Raw genomic sequence first — 19235 nt, 5'->3', positions numbered from 1 at the left:
AACATCACAAACAACGTGAGTTTCAGCCAGAGCATACATGTTAAGGCTTTTACAAAGCCGAAATAAACATGACAACAGCCACTATAGATTATATAAGATAATAAACACATGATTACAATAGGATATTTGTATGTGATTTTCTCTAGTGGAAGTGTACATCTGAAATGCTAATTTGTTCAGCGATATAAAAGGCTATAAATAGCATATTTTAACAATAGTAAACGACCAAATTCCACATGTGATCGTAAAAGGAAGTTATTACAAACACTCGATGGTAGTTTGAAATGAGTTCTGAGTAAAAGTGTACTATTAATCTAATAAATTGTCCTATGAAGCATGATGCTAATATTAGCTCTAATGCACCTGCAGAACAGGTCCAATTCTTCTTCATAATGCATTTTGTCATAATACTTCATGTAAGGTCACAAGAAAATGTTTTGTTGTATTTATTTAGAAATACTTTTGATAATAGTTGGGTAAATGTATACTGGGATTGAAGCGATGTGGCTTGGTAAACGTTTATTGCCAGTATAAAGGCTGATAATGGCTGAATAAAAACAAAAGAATAATGATAAAAGAATAATAAGGATTATGTCTCATACCTGGCGGAAGTGTGAAAGGTTCTGTTTCCTTAAACTAGTTTGTCATGCATTTCTTTATTTCAAAACATTTACAGGTAAATCCTAATATTTTAAGACCATGACTGTGATTAACACGATTAAATTTTTTAATCGATTGACAGACTAATATATATATATGCGATTAACGCATGCGATTAATTCAAAACCCATAACGTGTTAAAATAATTTATCGCAATTAACGCAAAATTACTGAAACACAATTTCTATTTCTATTCTATACCTTTTTTCCCAATTTTACTTCTTTTACTTCTTATAATTTTAAGCCGCTAAAGTCCGGGAAAGTTTTCAGTCCAGTGATCCAGCAAGCGAATCCATTCAAGCAATCAGTCCAAAACAGGGCTAATGTAAAGAAAACCAGGCTGATTACATAAGAGATGGCGGAGAGAATACATACTCACGTTGCGATTTTAGTGCATTATCAATTTCGCTTTAAAACACAAGCTCTGTGATTGTTTCTGAAGAGCATGATAGCTCACCCACTGAAATACAGACCGAACGTAATGTCAAAACATCCCACCACTGTATGATATGCAAACTACGTTTTCTCGGCTGGATAAAGCAAACCAGCTTCTTTTGATGGTTGAGGATTGCAATCAAGGTAAAGATGATTGCGGTGATGGAGTCCTAAGCACACGTGAGTCTGATACACCGTGTTTGAGCGCTCTTGACGCACAGATCATATGTTGTATTCATGCACAGACACATTTCAGTACGTTCACGTTGTTTCCACACACATTCAGGATAATGTTTTGATTTGTCTTATGTATGTTGCTGTGTTTAGTCAGTGTGCACAAATGTATCAATTATATGAACTTCTTATATCATTTGGTTCTTTGGTGTCCTTTTGGAGTCTCCCAAGTGTCCTTTTTGAAAAGATATCTAAATTTATCTTGAAATAAGATTGCAGAAAATACAGTTTTGTGAGAATCACCCTTTAATCTTTTGGTTTACTTTGCTGGATATAGTAAATAATGACAAAATTAACGTATTATGCAAGATAAATGGTATATGCTTAATTTCATGATAAGTGTTCGATTAATTTAATAAATAAAAAACACTTTTAAATAAAAAATTTAATCTATTCACAGCCCTAATATTCTATATGTATATAGTTCTGTGGGATGATAATGCATTTTTTAAAGAAAAAGGGTGCGATTAATCGCGATTAAATTTTTTAATCTATTGACAGCCCTAATATATATATGTATATAGATAAATATTAAATAAAGCAATATTAAATAAAACAATAAATATTAAGAATGCTCATTTGTGGAAAACTGAACATTCTTGATAATATTTTATTTAAAATGATTATTTAATAAAAAGTATATCTTGTGTATAAAAGGGGAATTTTAAATTAAAAAGGGAAATTTTGTTTAAATTCATCATTTAAAATTTCAACTGAAACAGTACAATGTCAGTCCTATTTCGGTGAACATCTCTTACTTGTTGAAGAGGTTCAGTCCGATGCGGTAATGCCTCCTTTGCACCACGTCATTGTTGAAGGCGGGTGAGTCCCAGCTATGCCTGCTCTCTCTCTGATAGGTCTGTTTTCCTAGAGGAGGCAACGGTTCCCTTAGACTGTCCCTAGACGAAGAGCCTGAGCTGCAGTTAATGGTCTCATTGGAATTGGTGGTGGAGTTCAGGGAGTCGTTGTCCCCATCCGAGTGCTCCAGGCCAGTAGTGGGCAGTGGCGCGGAGGACGAGGAAGAAAGTGGTGTGAGTGGAGGCTGAGTGGGTGAGGGAGACGTTGGGTCTGGGTAGGGGTGATGGATGTGTGGCATAGGGTGGTGGTGCAATGGATGGTGAAGGTGTGGGTGGTGATGGTGGTGCATCATTGTGTGGTGTGGTACGTGTGTTGGAAGAGGGGATGGGATGGGGCGACCCGGGGGTCGAGTCTGGCCCTGTGCCGCACAGGGATTGGGCGTGCGAGGGACGGGGTTGTGTTTGAGAGTCCCTTGAGGTGACCCACCCGCCGTAGGCTCCTGCTCGTAAAGCAGCTGCCTGCTGAGGGAGCCTCGATCTGAACGGTCACTCATGTCAACAGAGCTGTCACTAGGCGGCTCTATGGTGAGAACGGGGAGGTGTGACCCCCGTAACCGGAAATCTCTGCATTCGGTGCATGGCGTGCTACGCCGGCTGTTATTGCTCCCGCCGCCCTCTGTTTCCCGGCTGTCTTCACGTCCTCCGACCCCGCTGCTGACACCCCAGTACTCAGTGTCCGTGCTGGAGGGAACCCGCTCGATGGATAGTGGAGAACACGGCATGCCGTCGTCCATATAAAGTGTGACGTCGCTGTACGAGGTAGCTGTGCTGTCCTCGTGCATGACCCCCAGACGTTCTTGCTCCCCCATGACCCCCCTACGCGAGGTAGGTTTGCTACTCCATACACACTCGCTGAAATCCTCGCTCTCCTCACCACCTCCCCCACCACCGTCCTGAGAGTCCCCTCGGCCGGACTGACACGTCAGAGTGTCATCCATAGAGTCAGCCAGAGATGTCACCTGAGAGAGGAAGCACACAGACATTTACACTACTGCTCAAAAGTTTGGGGTCTGTAAGATTTGTAATGTGTTTGGGAGTCTCTCACACTCACCAGAATGCATTTATAAGACCAAATACAAAATAAACAGCAATATTTTGAAATATTTTTACAATTTAAATTTTTTTAACTGAATTTTCAGCAGTCCAGTCTTTTAGAAATAATTTAGAAATCATTTTAATACGCTGATTTGGCACTCAATAATTACTATTAATGTTATTAATGTTTAATATTTTTGTGTAAACAGCATTTGAAAAAAGCCCTGATTTTTTTTTTTTTCTGGATCTGCTAATGACCGTTGTGATGGTTTATAAAGGCTTTCAAGGCTCCAGGGAGAATGTCTCTGCAGTAAGATGCTTTGGAAAAAAGTGTCTGCTAATTGACAAGTAACCAAATGTTCTTTTAGTGTAATGCTGTGGCTTGTCATTTAGAAATGAAGGAAATGATGCCTGAGTTGTAAGACCACACCATTTGTTTCAAAGGAAACATGAACAACAATTTTATACCAATTCTAAGACAGTCTAAATCTATTCTATCCCAACTATATATCTGACCTGTATTGAAATTAATTTAAACCTAAATAAACATAACTTTAATCTAAGGGTTCACACATCTGTCACCTGTTTGTTGAAAGCATCGTCTGCACGCGAGTACTCCTCTCTGTCTGAAGGACAGTGTGCGGGTGAGTCAGTCTCCTGCTGTGAGTCTGTGGTTCCTGTCTGGCTAGCTGTGCCCAGAGTCGAAGTGTGATGGCTGGTATATCGACCTTGCTGCTGCTGGGGTGTCTGGGGCTGAACCTATAGAATCATGAATAGCAAAAAGAGGAACTTATGGAAATTATGTAAACATCATAAAACAGAATTAAGATCTCACAGTCGCGCTGAATTTTCTACTTTATGCAGGTTTTAACCATTATACTGTTATATTGCCTGTGGCTGTCGTTCGTCAAACGAATACTGCGAACGCATGTTCGACAGGATGATCCGGCGAGTCATTCGGCTTTCAGAGGCGGAACTGCGCAACCGTTGAAAGTTCTTGTTCATGCGATACTGCCGGAACGCCGTCTGTATCGTGCGAGCCGCTCGTCTGCTCAGGAAGTAACCGCCATACTTCCTCTCCAGCATCTCCACCTGATAAAAAGAAAGATGGACAAACAGAGAGAAAGAGAGCATGATAAGGGAATAGAATTGAATAAAGAGTGCAAAAGAGGAAAAGAAGTGATGCATTGTTTTCTTCAAACCTAATAATGTATAATGCATCTAAATGCTTTACTCATTAAACCTGAAATACAAAGAATCTAATAAATATTTATTTAACAGCAGTCTTTCTCAATTATTATTAAAAGAAAAAAAGTGCAGCAGTAATTCTGTAGATATTGGGGTGTTGGATTATTTTCATCACCCCTACATGAATGGATAATTCCACAATGCAGAGATCCTTAGTATTTAATATGAAAGCATAACAGCACTCTGCATCATAACTGCAATCCCATCTTTCATTATGTGAGATGATGGAGGTTTGGCTTCACATTAGCATGACCGGAGGCCATTATGTACATTCGAAGCATGACTGTAGATTAAAGCCTGTAAGATGGCCTCCATGCACATTAAAACACAAACACTTTGTGATAAGTAGATGTTCCTATGGGCTGTTTGTGCCACTGAGAATTAGGATAAACATTAATTAAGCACAAAACACTTCAAAAAAGTAAACAGTGTTTGATAAACTGAAGATTTCCTTTCATTAATGATATTAAAACATAGTATTAACTGCTTTTTGGAGATGACACCATGATTTTCATTACATCACTTGTGCTATTGTACATAAATATGATGTACATTTATTTTCACACTATATACAGTATAAGAGCACCATGCCAAGACCATCTGATATAATCCTGGCTGTACTACGCATTGTTCCCACACATTTTTCAAAAGTTTTTAAATATTTATAATATTTTTACAAAACTGCTTACCTTCTTTTTTTCTAATAAATTGTAATAAAAGTTTAAGCTACTCAATGAGGTTTTCTTTTCATAAATTTCAGCTTTTTTGGTTTATTGTACCATCCTGAAATATTTGGCTTTTTGCACCAAAAATAAATTAGAACATGACATGCTCAACACAAAAGAGATGTATTTTAATCTTTGTATATGTGATTTTCATTTTTAATGTTTTTTTTTTCTCCGTTTGTTCGTTTAAATTAATATATCAGGACAAAAAAGCATCATATCACTGACCCTAATTCCCAATTTTATTGTATTTTTTTTAAAAGATTGTTTTAGATTTATGAGTGATTTCTAGTCAATAAAAAATAAGAATTTATATTATATTATAATTTGTTCATTTCTATGACCAATTTCTAGGCCACTTTACATCACAATTTTGAATTTCCATGACCAGGTGAACCCTTAACCATGGTAAGTACGCAATGCGATCTTCAAGAGACCTCTAAAAGACCTTAAGGATCATGTTTCTTGAGGAACGCAGATCCTCACCTTCTTGTCCTGCAGGTCCGTGGAAAGCTCATAGCTGTCAGAGAGCACTTTGCAGCGCTTGCTCTCTTCTTCCTCTTGCTTGCGGAGTGCCAGGCTGGCGGGCTGGTTGCGGGTCCGTTGCGCCCAGGCCAGGGTCGCTGGACTCGAAGGGGCCACTGGAGGCCCCTGAGGGCCAGGAATGTTTCGGATGTTCCCGTAGCGCTCCGAGCTGCCCAGGTATGGGCCCTGACTACAGGTGCTGTCGGAAAAGCTAGCCGTGTCCGGACACTGAGGATCTCCCTCCACACTGGGAGGAAACAAGATAAAGAGAGATAGAGAAAGACCTCTAGGTCAACAACTGCCACAAACGGTCTTATCTGTTGACAAGTTGAGACTAAAACAAGTCTGTAATCTTGGCACTGAAACGGATCAGTGTAGACAAACATATTAGCACACTAACCAACATTAGCATTTCAAATGCCCATATGCAGCCCAGTCAGGACTCAGCCATCTGGCCGGAATACAGGAGAACGAGGGAGGAACAAGAGAAGATGGAGGGAGTGTGAAAGAGGAACAGAGAGAGGACATGAAGCATAGAGAAAGAGGCAGAGAGTGAGAGAGAGAGAGAGAGAGAGAGAGAGAGAGAGATGGAAGGGAAAAACAGTGGCATGTGTGGCATACTGTCAACGAAAGAAGCCAGGCATAAAAAAATTATAAGAACTGAGTCATTCGATGATGACTCAGAGAGAAAGAGAGGCAGAGAAACACAAAAAAGAAGGAAAAGGTGTACAAAGGTAAGTCAGACTTCAGTATCCCTCTCACCCTAAAGCAGGTGTACTGTACTGTGATGACTCACTTCCTGTTCCAAGCATTACTAAAGGAAACCACTTTTTTTTTTTGCTATTTCATTTTATATATGTATATTATCTTTAATATTTTTAATTTGTATTTTTTAGTCACATTACATCTTTCTTTTTCAATTGCTGATTTGTTTTTAGTTATTGAAAACAGCTAATCTGAAAATGCTGCATATGTACACAAAAATATTTATCTGGGCACAATTCATCATAATGCTACCAACTAAACCTATTCTCTACAGTTAAAACGGTTTCACCATCATTTTTTTCTAAAACTGAAAATGTTCAATTTAGTTAACAGTTCTATAATATTAAGAAAACATTGCAACAACATAAACAACAATAATAATAAAGTTATTGTTATGCCTAATAATAATGCAAGTTTCATTGTTGTAGTCTAACGTAGTCCATATATATATATATATATATATATATATATATATTAGTGATGCGCGGATGGCGGTTGTATCCGCGGGGCCCGCAGGTAATCCGCTGGTCGGGTGGGTCATGTAATAAAAAATACATTCTAATTAATTGCGGGTGGGTCGCGGGCGGATGAGATAAATCATTAGTGATGCAAATATTCTCTAAAATATTAACATATTTTAAATTAATTTTTTTTATCAGGCAGACAGACACGCAGATTTTATTTTTGTGTGTGTTTGCCTGTTCGGGAAGTTGCAGTGAGTTGCATTGACAGATACAGTGGCATTCCAGATAAAGTCCCAGACAGCAACATAGTGTTGGCCAAGATCCGGCCCACATCTGGCCGTCGTGAAATCCATACGGGCCAGATGTGGGCCGGATCTGGGCCGACACTGCTTGCTGTCTGGGGTTTGAATGGAGTAAAGCGTGTGTTTATGCTATTAAGAAAGTGTAGACTATAATCTGGCCAAAGAAGAACTTTTGTTTTTTAATTAAATGTTCATTTAAAAGCAGCCTATTATCATTGTATTAGCCTGTTACCTTTACCCCTTACGGCTCCGACGACGTTTTGTTCCGTATGTAGGCTATGTAATGGTAAAGTGATTATATTTCCTTTAGTTTTTTATCAAGTTAATTTATAAAAACGTTTGGAGCACTTTTTGTTCGTTACATGTAAGGTTGTTTTTTTTTAAATAACGACCGGCCAGTGGCAGACAGTGAGCTGATCATAGCCTATGTTTGATCAATTTAGCCTTCTCAAATCATCACGACTTGCCTAAAATAAAATCTATAGATATAAACAGTTCAAGCATATCACAATGTTAGTTTAAATGTTTGAACTATATAAATGCGCTAGGTGCATATTTAATATTTTGTGTGGAGAGTGGAAGCTGAAGCGCACTTTGTAGGACATGGAGGCGCCAGAGCGGGCACTTGCATTTTTTTCTTGATGGTGGAAACAACTTAAAATACGCTGTATTTTTTGCTCATAAAGGTAAGAGTAATACATCATTCGGAACTATAAAGGGTCGGCGAGTCATTTTTCATCACCGTCTAAAATATGAAAATAAAGAAAAGCCTAAAACAGGCCCGATTATATTTTTATGTTGCTCTGCTCTGACTTCCTTAAAATGTAAAGGATTTTCTGCAACCAATTTTGTCTGATATGTGAATTATTTATTAGCCTATTTTTTAATCCATGCAGCAAATGCTTTAAAAACAGCTTTTAAAATTACTTTATTGCATTCCAGATGATTTTAAAGAACTTTTAACTATAAATTTTAAGGGTAGCTTGAATGTAAAACATTGTCATGAATTCGTTGTATTCCCATTTGTAAAATTAATTGTAGTCTAACCTGATCTCATGAAAGTGCGTGTAGCACGATTTTCTCTTTCTATTTGACGTAATGTTTATAAGCAGAAATTGACTTTGGCATGCAAAAGACTGATACATTCATTATTGATGGCATGGCTGGTTCAGTCCACAGAAATACGGGACACACGGGCCTATAATTTACTGCTGAAATGTTTGCGGGGCAAATCTCAGGTCAGTCTGAGTGACTGACCTGACTAGAGCGACCGTGATCAGCTCCGATGGCCGCGTCGGAGCCGTAATGCGCGGCAGACGTGATGCGCAGATCAGCTGTCACGTCACTGAATCTGCTGTTAAAAATGAACCATCCATTCATCATATCATCGTGCAAAAATAAGAATTAGTCTAATTAGAATCATTGTAAAGTGACGATCGGGTGCGGGTCGGGTCTCGGTTATTTATATCAGAGAAAAATATAGGTGCGGGTGGGTGGCGGGCAGATAATTTATTTGAAGCAGCGGATTCGGGTGACGTTTGAGCTCATCCGCGCATCTCTAATATATATATATATATATATATTATATATATACACACATACACACAGTGGGTACGGAAAGTATTCAGACCCCCTTAAATTTTTCACTCTTTGTTATATTGCAGCCATTTGCTAAAATCATTTAAGTTCATTTTTTTTCCTCATTAATGTACACACAGCACCCCATATTGACAGAAAAACACAGAATTGTTGACATTTTTGCAGATTTATTAAAAAAGAAAAACTGAAATATCACATGGTCCTAAGTATTCAGACCCTTTGCTATGACACTCATATATTTAACTCAGGTGCTGTCCATTTCTTCTGATCATCTGATGGTTCTACACCTTCATTTGAGTCCAGCTGTGTTTGATTATACTGATTGGACTTGATTAGGAAAGCCACACACCTGTCTATATAAGACCTTACAGCTCACAGTGCATGTCAGAGCAAATGAGAATCATGAGGTCAAAGGAACTGCCTGAAGAGCTCAGAGACAGAATTGTGGCAAGGCACAGATCTGGCCAAGGCTACAAAAAAATTTCTGCTGCACTTAAGGTTCCTAAGAGCACAGTGGCCTCCATAATCCTTAAATGGAAGACGTTTGGGACGACCAGAACCCTTCCTAGAGCTGGCTGTCCGGCCAAACTGAGCTATCGAGGGAGAAGAGCCTTGGTGAGAGAGGTAAAGAAGAACCCAAAGAACACTGTGGCTGAGCTCCAGAGATGCAGTCGGGAGATGGGAGAAAGTTGTAGAAAGTCAACCATCACTGCAGCCCTCCACCAGTCGGGACTTTATGGCAGAGTGGCCCGACGGAAGCCTCTCCTCAGTGCAAGACACATGAAAGCCCGCATGGAGTTTGCTAAAAAACACCTGAATAAGATTCTCTGGTCTGATGAGACCAAGATAGAACTTTTGGCCTTAATTCTAAGCGGTATGTGGAGAAAACCAGGCACTGCTCATCACCTGTCCAATACAGTCCCAACAGTGAAGCATGGTGGTGGCAGCATCATGCTGTGGGGTGTTTTTCAGCTGCAGGGACAGGACGACTGGTTGCAATCGAGGGAAAGATGAATGCGGCCAAGTACAGGGATATCCTGGACGAAAACCTTCTCCAGAGTGCTCAGGACAGACTGGGCCGAAGGTTTACCTTCCAACAAGACAATGACCCTAAGCACACAGCTAAAATAACGAAGGAGTGGCTTCACAACAACTCCGTGACTGTTCTTGAATGGCCCAGCCAGAGCCCTGACTTAAACCCAATTGAGCATCTCTGGAGAGACCTAAAAATGGCTGTCCACCAACGTTTACCATCCAACCTGACAGAACTGGAGAGGATCTGCAAGGAGGAATGGCAGAGGATCCCCAAATCCAGGTGTGAAAAACTTGTTGCATCTTTCCCAAAAAGACTCATGGCTGTATTAGATCAAAAGGGTGCTTCTACTAAATACTGAGCAAAGGGTCTGAATACTTAGGACCATGTGATATTTCAGTTTTTCTTTTTTAATAAATCTGCAAAAATGTCAACAATTCTGTTTTTCTGTCAATATGGGGTGCTGTGTGTACATTAATGAGGGAAAAAAGGAACTTAAATGATTTTAGCAAATGGCTGCAATATAACAAAGAGTGAAAAATGTAAGGGGGTCTGAATACTTTCCGTACCCACTGTATATATTTAACCAAAATATTAACTTTTCTGCTGAATAGGTTACTTTATTCTAAAGTTTTTTTAATCTTATCAAATCAACTTTGCAAAAACTACTACCACTACTCCTGCAACTACTAATGATTATTTGTAGTAGTAGTTTATGCAAAATTCGAGTTGGATACACTCTCAGGGCTGGGTTGCGGCAGGAAGGGCATCCAGCGTAAAACATGTGCCAAATGTGGATCACTCCACTGTGGTGACCCCTGATAAAGGGAGCAAGCCGAAGGAAGAGAGAGACAGAGAGATTACGCAAAATTGTTTTAATTTTGCATTATTATTATTATTATGATTCTGCATATTATCTTTACTTCTATAATTTGATGATCATTTACACAAAGAGCACAAATAATTAAAAATTGATTATTTACACTGGTTATCAGACGCTTAAAGATCATTTGTATTTGGTCATAAAAAAAGCAATATTGGTCAATCTAAACTTTTGTCCCATATCCTCACACATAACGTTTAACATTGAATATTCCGGGTTTTTTTTGCTTTTTTTTCAGTCCTTTACTCACATGTAAGCGTGTGCCCTGTGCGGGAGTTTAGTCTTTCGATGGAAGCGCATGGCTAAGGAGTTGAACAAAAACTCACACATGATGTCTGCAGCGGTGTGATAGGGAGCGTGCGTTTGCGTAAGAGCTGCTCTGGGATCAGCAGAATCATGCCGGTGGGTTTCCTGATGACTGCATCGACGATCTGTCAATTACTGCAGTGCTGATGCAGTTTACAAGCAGTACAGCAGCAAAACACACACACACATAGTCTCTCTCTCTCTCTCTCTGCGCGTAACAAATCTCTTCACACCAGGGGACTGGTAACTACCAACACGGCAACAGCTGAGTTTTGCCAGCAACAGCAAACCTTCAAAACAATCGGCTCTACAGCAATCAACTGAAATAGTATACCGCTACACACTGTAACATTCAGTGTAGGACTGTCATACAGAACACAGTTTCACAATATACTGTTCCACCAAAAGGCAGCATCTGGCATTTATCTCTCTCAATCATACACATGGCAATAAATGTCCTTCAGACTTTCCCTCCTGTCCATCAGACCTTGTGTTGTAATGTGTGTCCAGGAATAGTGCCGAGTACTCCAGCCGTGCAATCCTGTGGTGATCAGTGTGAGTGACTTTAGATATGAGCATGTATGTGTGTGTGTGTTTGCTCATGACGCGTATGCAGCTGTGGTAGGATTCCAGTCACATGGTGCATGTGTGTGTGGGCAAACCGTGCTGTCTGCACCTCCCAGGGAAAGTCACACAAAGGGACACATACAAACACATCACCTTAGTCCTTGTTCAGCTCACTACTATACACACAGATTCATTCTTGTAATATACACTATTGTTCAAGATTTTATTTTGTTTTGTTTTTGAAAGAAGTCTCTTATGCTCACCAAGGCTGTATTTGATCAAAAATACAGTAAAAGGGTAATATTGTGAAATATTGTAGCTGTTTTCTATTTTAATTTATTTAAAAAAAGTAATTTATTAGCCATTATTCCAGACTTTTGTCACATGATCCTTCAAAATGCTGATTTGCTGCTCAAGAAACATATTAGTAAAATTATTATTATTAGTAGTAGTAGTAGTAGTAGTAGTAGTAGTAGTAAAAGTATTTTTATCAATATTAAAAACCGCTGTGCTGCTTAATATTTTTGTAATAATACTTTTATTCAGAATTATTTGATGAATTGAAAATTCATGTTGCTTTAATTTAGTTCATTTTTGGTCATAATATTGCCACAATCTGCATGTCATGCGCAGGGCTTTACAGGTTAATATCTGAATGGAAAGCTTACTAGTGAATGAAGAATATATATAGTGCACATTTCATATGGCCCACTTTTATAATTTTTTTTTTGACAGCCCCAGTCCTCATTCTCCTTTATTATACTGACAACAACACCATGAGGATGAGCAAATTACATTTTTTCATTAAGCAGATGTAATTCTTCACATAGATATCTGATTTAATAAATTACTTCACAGAAGAAGATAAGAAACCATTTCTAAAAGTTAAAGTGCACTGAGAGCAGAATATGCATGTGCATTTGTTTGCTTGTGTATTTTCATGAAGACGTCCGTGGGCAGATGCTGACAGAAAGGAATATTTCCGTGCGAGTCAGTGAACGGCTGTTAATTGAATGTCACTCAGGCTGCTACATGCATTTGGCAGTGTTAGTACAGAAAAAGTTTGCAAGCGTTTCTGCAATATAGTTTAAAAGCATGCATGGATCCACTAGAAATGGCCACCCGAACACTTTCAATTTAAAGTGTGCTAATCTTGCATACATTAAAATACAGATAATATGGAAACTCAGATTATAATGTTATCATGTGCCTCAGTTAGTAAGACAATACAGTACTTCCCATTCTTCCACTAGACAGAAGTACATAGGCCAATTAAAACAGATTTGTAAATGCATAATACTCACAATAAAATGAGTAAATCAACAAAAATATACAGGACTCAGCAGACATTAATACAGCTTTAGCTTGCTCTATAAAACCAATAGCGAAGTAATAAAAAGTAGCACCATTACCTTTATGATCTAAAAGAGCCATTTGCTTTCAACAGAATGATCTTGGGCTTATGTTAATGTCACTATCACTATACCATTCATCTGACATCATATAATGGTGCACTTTAAAATTATGTCACTCTGCTAGACTGAGTCATGATTTTTGAGTAATTGATATTCTTTATCATGTTTAAAAGTCGTTCCACAATAACCTCTAAAACATTTCACGTTCTGCAAACATCTAGCTGTTAGAAAAAGCAAAATGTCTGATAAACAGATATACAGAGTGTGCGCCATTGACCTTAGAAGGATATTGAATTGTTTCCTCAGTTAGTTCTGTGTAAATCTATACCAATTTATGTCACCACAACCCACAAGCAACCCACCACAAATATCAAATATACATAATCGAGAAGTAATAATAAACTTATATTCTACAAGAAAACATGCAGTTGCTTATGTTTTGTGCTTATTCCAAGGGATATACATTTTCATAATTAATTTCAAATAAGTTTAGTGCTAGCATGCTGCTAAGCAAACACTACAATACTCCAAAGCATAAAAAACAAAACTAAATATCAGGAAAAACACTTTATAACTGCAATTAAACCATTTTTATGATAATATAAGCTGGCTTCAACCATCTTAAGATAGATTTTTTTACAGAGCTCATAACAATGTATTATAGAATTGCCTTCTCTATAAAGGATATATGCGATGTTGCCTTCGAATTTGACCAAAGCAAGGTAGGAGGCGGCATAATTAAGCTGCCTACCTTCTGGAACAGCCATGTGATGTCTTAAAATGCTGCCTCCGTAGGCAGCACACTAGGTTTTGGAATGGAGCTTGTATGTTTGCTACAGAAGCTGGGGGCAGCTCGTAACAGCTCTGAGCTATTTTATTAGCAATTTTATCGATTTTCATCATCGTGTTTAATTAGTTCAGGCTCAGAATTACAGTAATTCCACCATATCAGTCTAGTATCAGTAGCCTTGAGTTGGAAGTGATGTTGCGAGTGAGATCTTCATTAAAGATGTAGAGAGAAAGGTATTGTACTCATTTTTGTAGCCTTTTTAGTTTGTTATAATGCACAAAATAGAAAACCATGGCGTTCACATGTTTATTTGAGTATATTTAAGGGTTAGTTCTCAGAAAAAAAAAATTCATGCAGGTGAAAAAATTTGATGAATTTTCATGCTTTTCTATTTAACAAAAGTACAGCAGAAATTAATATTTATAGTACAGTCATGGCCAGAAATATAGGCACCCTTGATAAATGTGATCAAAAAAGGCTGTGAAAATTAATCTGCATTGCTAATCCTTTTGATCTTTTATTTTAAAGAATTCACAAAAATCTAACCTTTCATTGGATAATAAGAATTTAAAATGGTGGGAAATATTATTATGAAATAAAAGTTTATCTCTAATACACATTGGCCACAATTAACGGCACCCTTTTATTCAATACTTTTTGAAACCTCCATTTGCCAGTTTAACAGCTCTAAATGTTCTCCTATAATGCCTGAAGAGGTTAGAGAACACCTGACAAGAGATCAGAGACCATTCCTTCATCCAGAATCACTCCAGACCCTTTAGATTCCCAGCTCCATGTTGGTGCTTCTTCTCTTCAGTTCACCCCAGTCATTTTCTGGCCAGCAGAAGCATGGTTTTGTGCTCAGTGACCCATTTTTGTGTTGTTTTTGAGGTTTGTGTTTGGATTATTGTACGGTTGGAAGATCCAAACATGGCCCATTTATAAGATTTCTAACAGACTCAGTCACTTATACTGATTTTTTATCTGTTGGTATTTGATAGAATCCATGATGCCGTGTGTCTAAACAAGATGTCCAGGACCTCCAGCAGAAATATAGGTCCACAACATCATAAATACAGCAGTATATTTCATTGTACACATGGGGTACTTTTTATCGCCGTGTTCACCAAACCCATCTTGAGTGTTTGCTGCTAAAAAGCTCATTTTTTACTTTCATCTGATCATAGAAGCCAGTCCCATTTGAAGTTCCAGTCATGTCTGATAACTGAATATGCTGGAGTTTGTTTTTGGATGAGCTAGGAGAATTTTTCTTGAAACCCTCCCAAACAACATGTGGTGATGTAGGAGCTGCTTGACAATTTTTTTTTTAAGGTTTTCTGACCCCGAGACTCAACTATTTTCTGCAATTCTCCAGCTGTGGTCCTTGGAGAGTCTTTAACCACTCAAACTCTCCTTCTCACCGTGCATTAGGTCGATATAGACACACGTCCTCTTCCAGGCAGTTTCGTAACATTTTATGTTGATTGGAAATTCTTAATTATTGCCCTGATGGTGGAAATGGGAATTTTCACTGCTCTAGCTCTTTTCTTAAAGCCACTTCACTAATTTGTGAAGCTCAATTATCTTTTGCTGCACATCAGAAATATATTCTTTGGTTTAACTCATTGTGATGGATGATTAAGGGAATTTGGGCTTTGTTTTCCCTCTTATTTATATTTCTGTGAAACAGGAAGCCATGGCTGGATAATTTCATGTTCATAATCACCCTGGAATGCTCGAAATTGTGAATATGAATGGGAATATACTTCAGAGATATTTTACTCATAAGAATTTCTAGGGGTGCCAATAATTGTGTCCAACATGCATTAGAGAAAAACATTTATTTCATAATGATATTTCCCCCCATTTTAAATTCTTATTATCCGATGAAAGGTTAGATTTTTGTGAATTTTTTTAATAAAAGATCAAAAGGATTAACAACGCAGATTAATTTTCACTGCCTTCTTTGATCATATTTACCAAGGGTGCCGATATTTTTGGCCATGACTGTATGTCAAGATTTCTATTTGATTTCTTTTTTGAACTTTGTTTCTATTCATCACATAATCCAAAGATACAAATTAACTGAAGCCATATGTTAAAACAGACTGAAATGTTGTTATTACACAGAAAATATTCATATCCATCTGCTCAAACAATGATACACAATCATTGTTTGCATACAGTTAGTCATATAATATAAAGAGTCCAAAAAAAAAGTACAAATTCAGGTTTAAAGAGAAAGAAACACTTCTTTCTTCTGTGGAACATGAAAGAAGATTAAAAAATGTCTCCACAGCTTTTTTTGTCTATACAGGGAATTTCCTTTAAATGACCTTCTTTTATGTTCCACAGAAGAACATAAGTCATACATTATTCATGCAAGTAAATAATGACAGACTTTTTCAGTGAACTATTACTTCAGCTTTAAGAGCAGTGCAGGTGGCTTTTCTAATTAGGATGATGACTTATGTCAGAAATTTCATTTTTTTAGTGTGCTCTAAATCTGATGCAGACACAGTTCTGCACCTTTCAAACTGGATTCTGAATTTAGACTTAATTCACACTCACAGGCACATGGTTTCCTCTTGAAATGGAAAGTTAACATACAGTCTCTAAATCACCATCTTCTCGAGAGTACTGCATGTGCAGCTCTGTTGTCATGCAGGTAAAGGTGTGAGACAGTGAGAGAATGTGTCACTGCAGGAGGTTGTTAAAGGGAAAGTTCACCCAAAAATGAAAAACCTGTCATCATTTGGTCACCCTCATGTCATTCCAAAATCATATTTGTTTTCTTGCATGGAACAAGAAGGGAATACAAAAATATGGCAGTGCTGCTCTTTTCCACACAACGACAGTGAATTGTGACCCAACTTTACTGTTGATCTGTGGATGAAAAAACAATTATTCATTTTTGGGTGAGCTATCCCTTTAAAACGAGACGTGAAACTGGATATGAATGAACAAAGTCAAGAACAAAGTCATTTTAAATTAAATATACTAATAAATCAAGTGTATAAATAATTATTTGGCATGTCATTCATATGAATTACTATACTGCAAATATATACATTTTAACTATACATTTGTTTACTTGCTTAGATGTCCAAATATGACATAATGTTACTATTTTTGGAGTGGATCATATAGCTTTGGAAGCTTTCATTTTGCACACTCAGCAAACAACAAATCTTCACGCAGTGAGCATCAGAAGCCAAAGAGAGCGTACGTCATTTCTGCACTCCCTCAAAATGCAGTGTTTGGCAGTAACAGAGCACTTCCTGTTTAAAGCTACAGGCCAGAACTGCTGAAGTGGCCCTGGGAATCATCTCTGCGTTCATTACTAAAGGCTCAGCTTGAGAACGCACTGTTGGGGAATGAAACTGCTGCCTGTCACGACACAGAGCGCTGTACGGTCTCGCTTTTTTGCACAACCTCAAGCAGCCTGTCATTTACACCAAACCGGATCACAGCTTCAGCAGCACAGAAGAGAGAAACACTGACAACGTGAACGTTTTAGGCTTAAAATAGCAGGACTGCTGAAAATACAAAGTAACACACTGCTTTGAACTCCTGAAGATCTGTCTGAACAAGACGGATGTTCAAGGAAGAAAAATAATGACATCTTTCAGTTTAACCATTTCAGGTTTCTAAATTTAGCCAGACATCAGGCTAATAATCTGACTAACTCAACTCAAACCGGGTATTAACTTCAAAAGGGGCAAATACAAATATATATACACAGTGGTGGACAAAATCATTAGAACGCTAGTATTTTCACCAGCTAAAAAAAATGGTTTTAAGTCAGTTATTTCTATCTTTTGCTGAAGTGTGTCAGTAGGAAATATCAGTTTACATGTCCAAACATTCATTTTGCCATTACCTGTAATCATCCAGTGAGATTTTTGTTAGCACAAGGAGTCTGACAACAGCCAGTGCTCCACACAGAGATCTGATCTGATCATCATCCAGTCTGTCTGGAATGATGTGAAGAAACAGAACAAACTGAGACTAAATCCAGAAGAACTGTGGCAACATCTCCAAGATGCTTCAAGAAACCTACCTGCAAAGCTACCTGAAAAAAATATGCACCGAGGGCAAAAGTTGCTTTAAACGCAAAGGATGTTCACACCAAATGTTGATTTAATTTAGTTAGTAGAAGTTAATTGATAAAGAAAATCTATTTATGACATTATTTTTGACAGCATCCTCATTTTACAGCATTTTTACACAAGAGCCTAAAACTTTTAACAGTACTGTAGCTTTGCAGGTAGGTCTCTTGACGCATATTGGAGATGTTGCCACAGTTAATGATCATATAATTTATTATTAATATACAAGTTATTAACTTCTTATATAAATTATTACAGTCAAACCACAATGACACTTAACTTAAAGGAATAGTTCACCCAAACATTTGCTGAAAATTTATTTACCCAAATGCCATCCAAAATGTACATTATGAGCTTGTGTCTTCATTAGAACAGATTTTGAGAAATACAGCATTGCATCACTTGCTTACCAATGGATCCTCTTCAGTGAATGGGTGCCGTCAGAAGGAGAGTTCAAACAGCTGAAAAAACTTCACAATAATCCACAAGTATATCGACAACTCCAGTCCACCTATTAACATCTTGTGGATTGAAAAGCTTTATGTTTGTAATAAGACATTTAACTTGAAACCTTCGCTTATGGCCAAAATACTAGGGTTGTAACCAGGGCTCGAATTGAGGGGGGATGCGGGGGGATGGCATCCCCCTGGTCGAAAAAAAATGACAAAATGCATCCCCTCTGTAAAGCCACCATCCCCCTTACCATCCCATTTGGACTATTAATTTTGTGTATTACGTAAAACTTATGCACATGAAATGTTAAAATTTTCTACTTATGACCATTTACGAACTAAATAACGGCAATTGGCCAATCAGAATTTGGTACTGTAACAAGCTGCGCACAAGCAGAAGCAATTTCGTAATTTTTCATGCAAAATGGTTCAAGCACAACTTTTGAAGTTCTTTAAAAAGACGACAACAGAAGGTATGATTTTTCCTTGATTAGAATTTAAAGACATTCTCCTGACAATATACGTGTGATTGTGAGGGACTGAGAGGCAATAGGAGAGCTGACATTATCAAAAACCCAAAAAAAAACCTTGAGTCCAAAAGCATTCCCTGCGCGATGAAGCCCATTCGAATACAGTTAGAATGCCCTCATAATTCCAGCAATGAAACAAAAATACCCATGTATGAGTTTTTACGTTTTTATATTCATTGCACAAGCAATGTACTTTTCTGTATATCAGCACATGTGCGTGAGGCCGCAAGCACAAATGTGCTATTAGTTTTATACAACAGTGTATAGCAACCCTATGATAGCAACACAGTGTTTCATT

The 19235-nt window shown here is 37.9% G+C and overlaps 1 protein-coding gene across 13 annotated transcripts in view; it reads right to left on the bottom strand.

Moving 5' to 3' along the window:
• Positions 1-19235, bottom strand: part of LOC131545256 (IQ motif and SEC7 domain-containing protein 2) — a 108780-nt gene that overhangs the window by 38494 nt on the left and 51051 nt on the right. For all 13 annotated transcript variants that reach the window (XR_009272379.1, XR_009272378.1, XR_009272381.1 and 10 more), the window contains 4 exons: positions 5681-5966; positions 4113-4313; positions 3804-3980; positions 2088-3145 (listed from right to left, as the gene is read on the bottom strand). Coding sequence is in view for 6 of the 13 variants with exons in the window: in XM_058783909.1 (XP_058639892.1) it covers positions 2088-3145; positions 3804-3980; positions 4113-4313; positions 5681-5966 (1722 nt within the window). In the remaining 7 variants the exon portion in view is untranslated. The remainder of the gene's footprint in view (positions 1-2087; positions 3146-3803; positions 3981-4112; positions 4314-5680; positions 5967-19235) is intronic.

Source organism: Onychostoma macrolepis, chromosome 08 (genome assembly GCF_012432095.1).
Source record: "Onychostoma macrolepis isolate SWU-2019 chromosome 08, ASM1243209v1, whole genome shotgun sequence".
Lineage (NCBI taxonomy): Eukaryota > Metazoa > Chordata > Actinopteri > Cypriniformes > Cyprinidae > Onychostoma > Onychostoma macrolepis.
The sequence above is the reverse complement of the archived record's forward strand: the minus strand, read 5'-3'. Positions and strand labels throughout refer to the sequence as shown.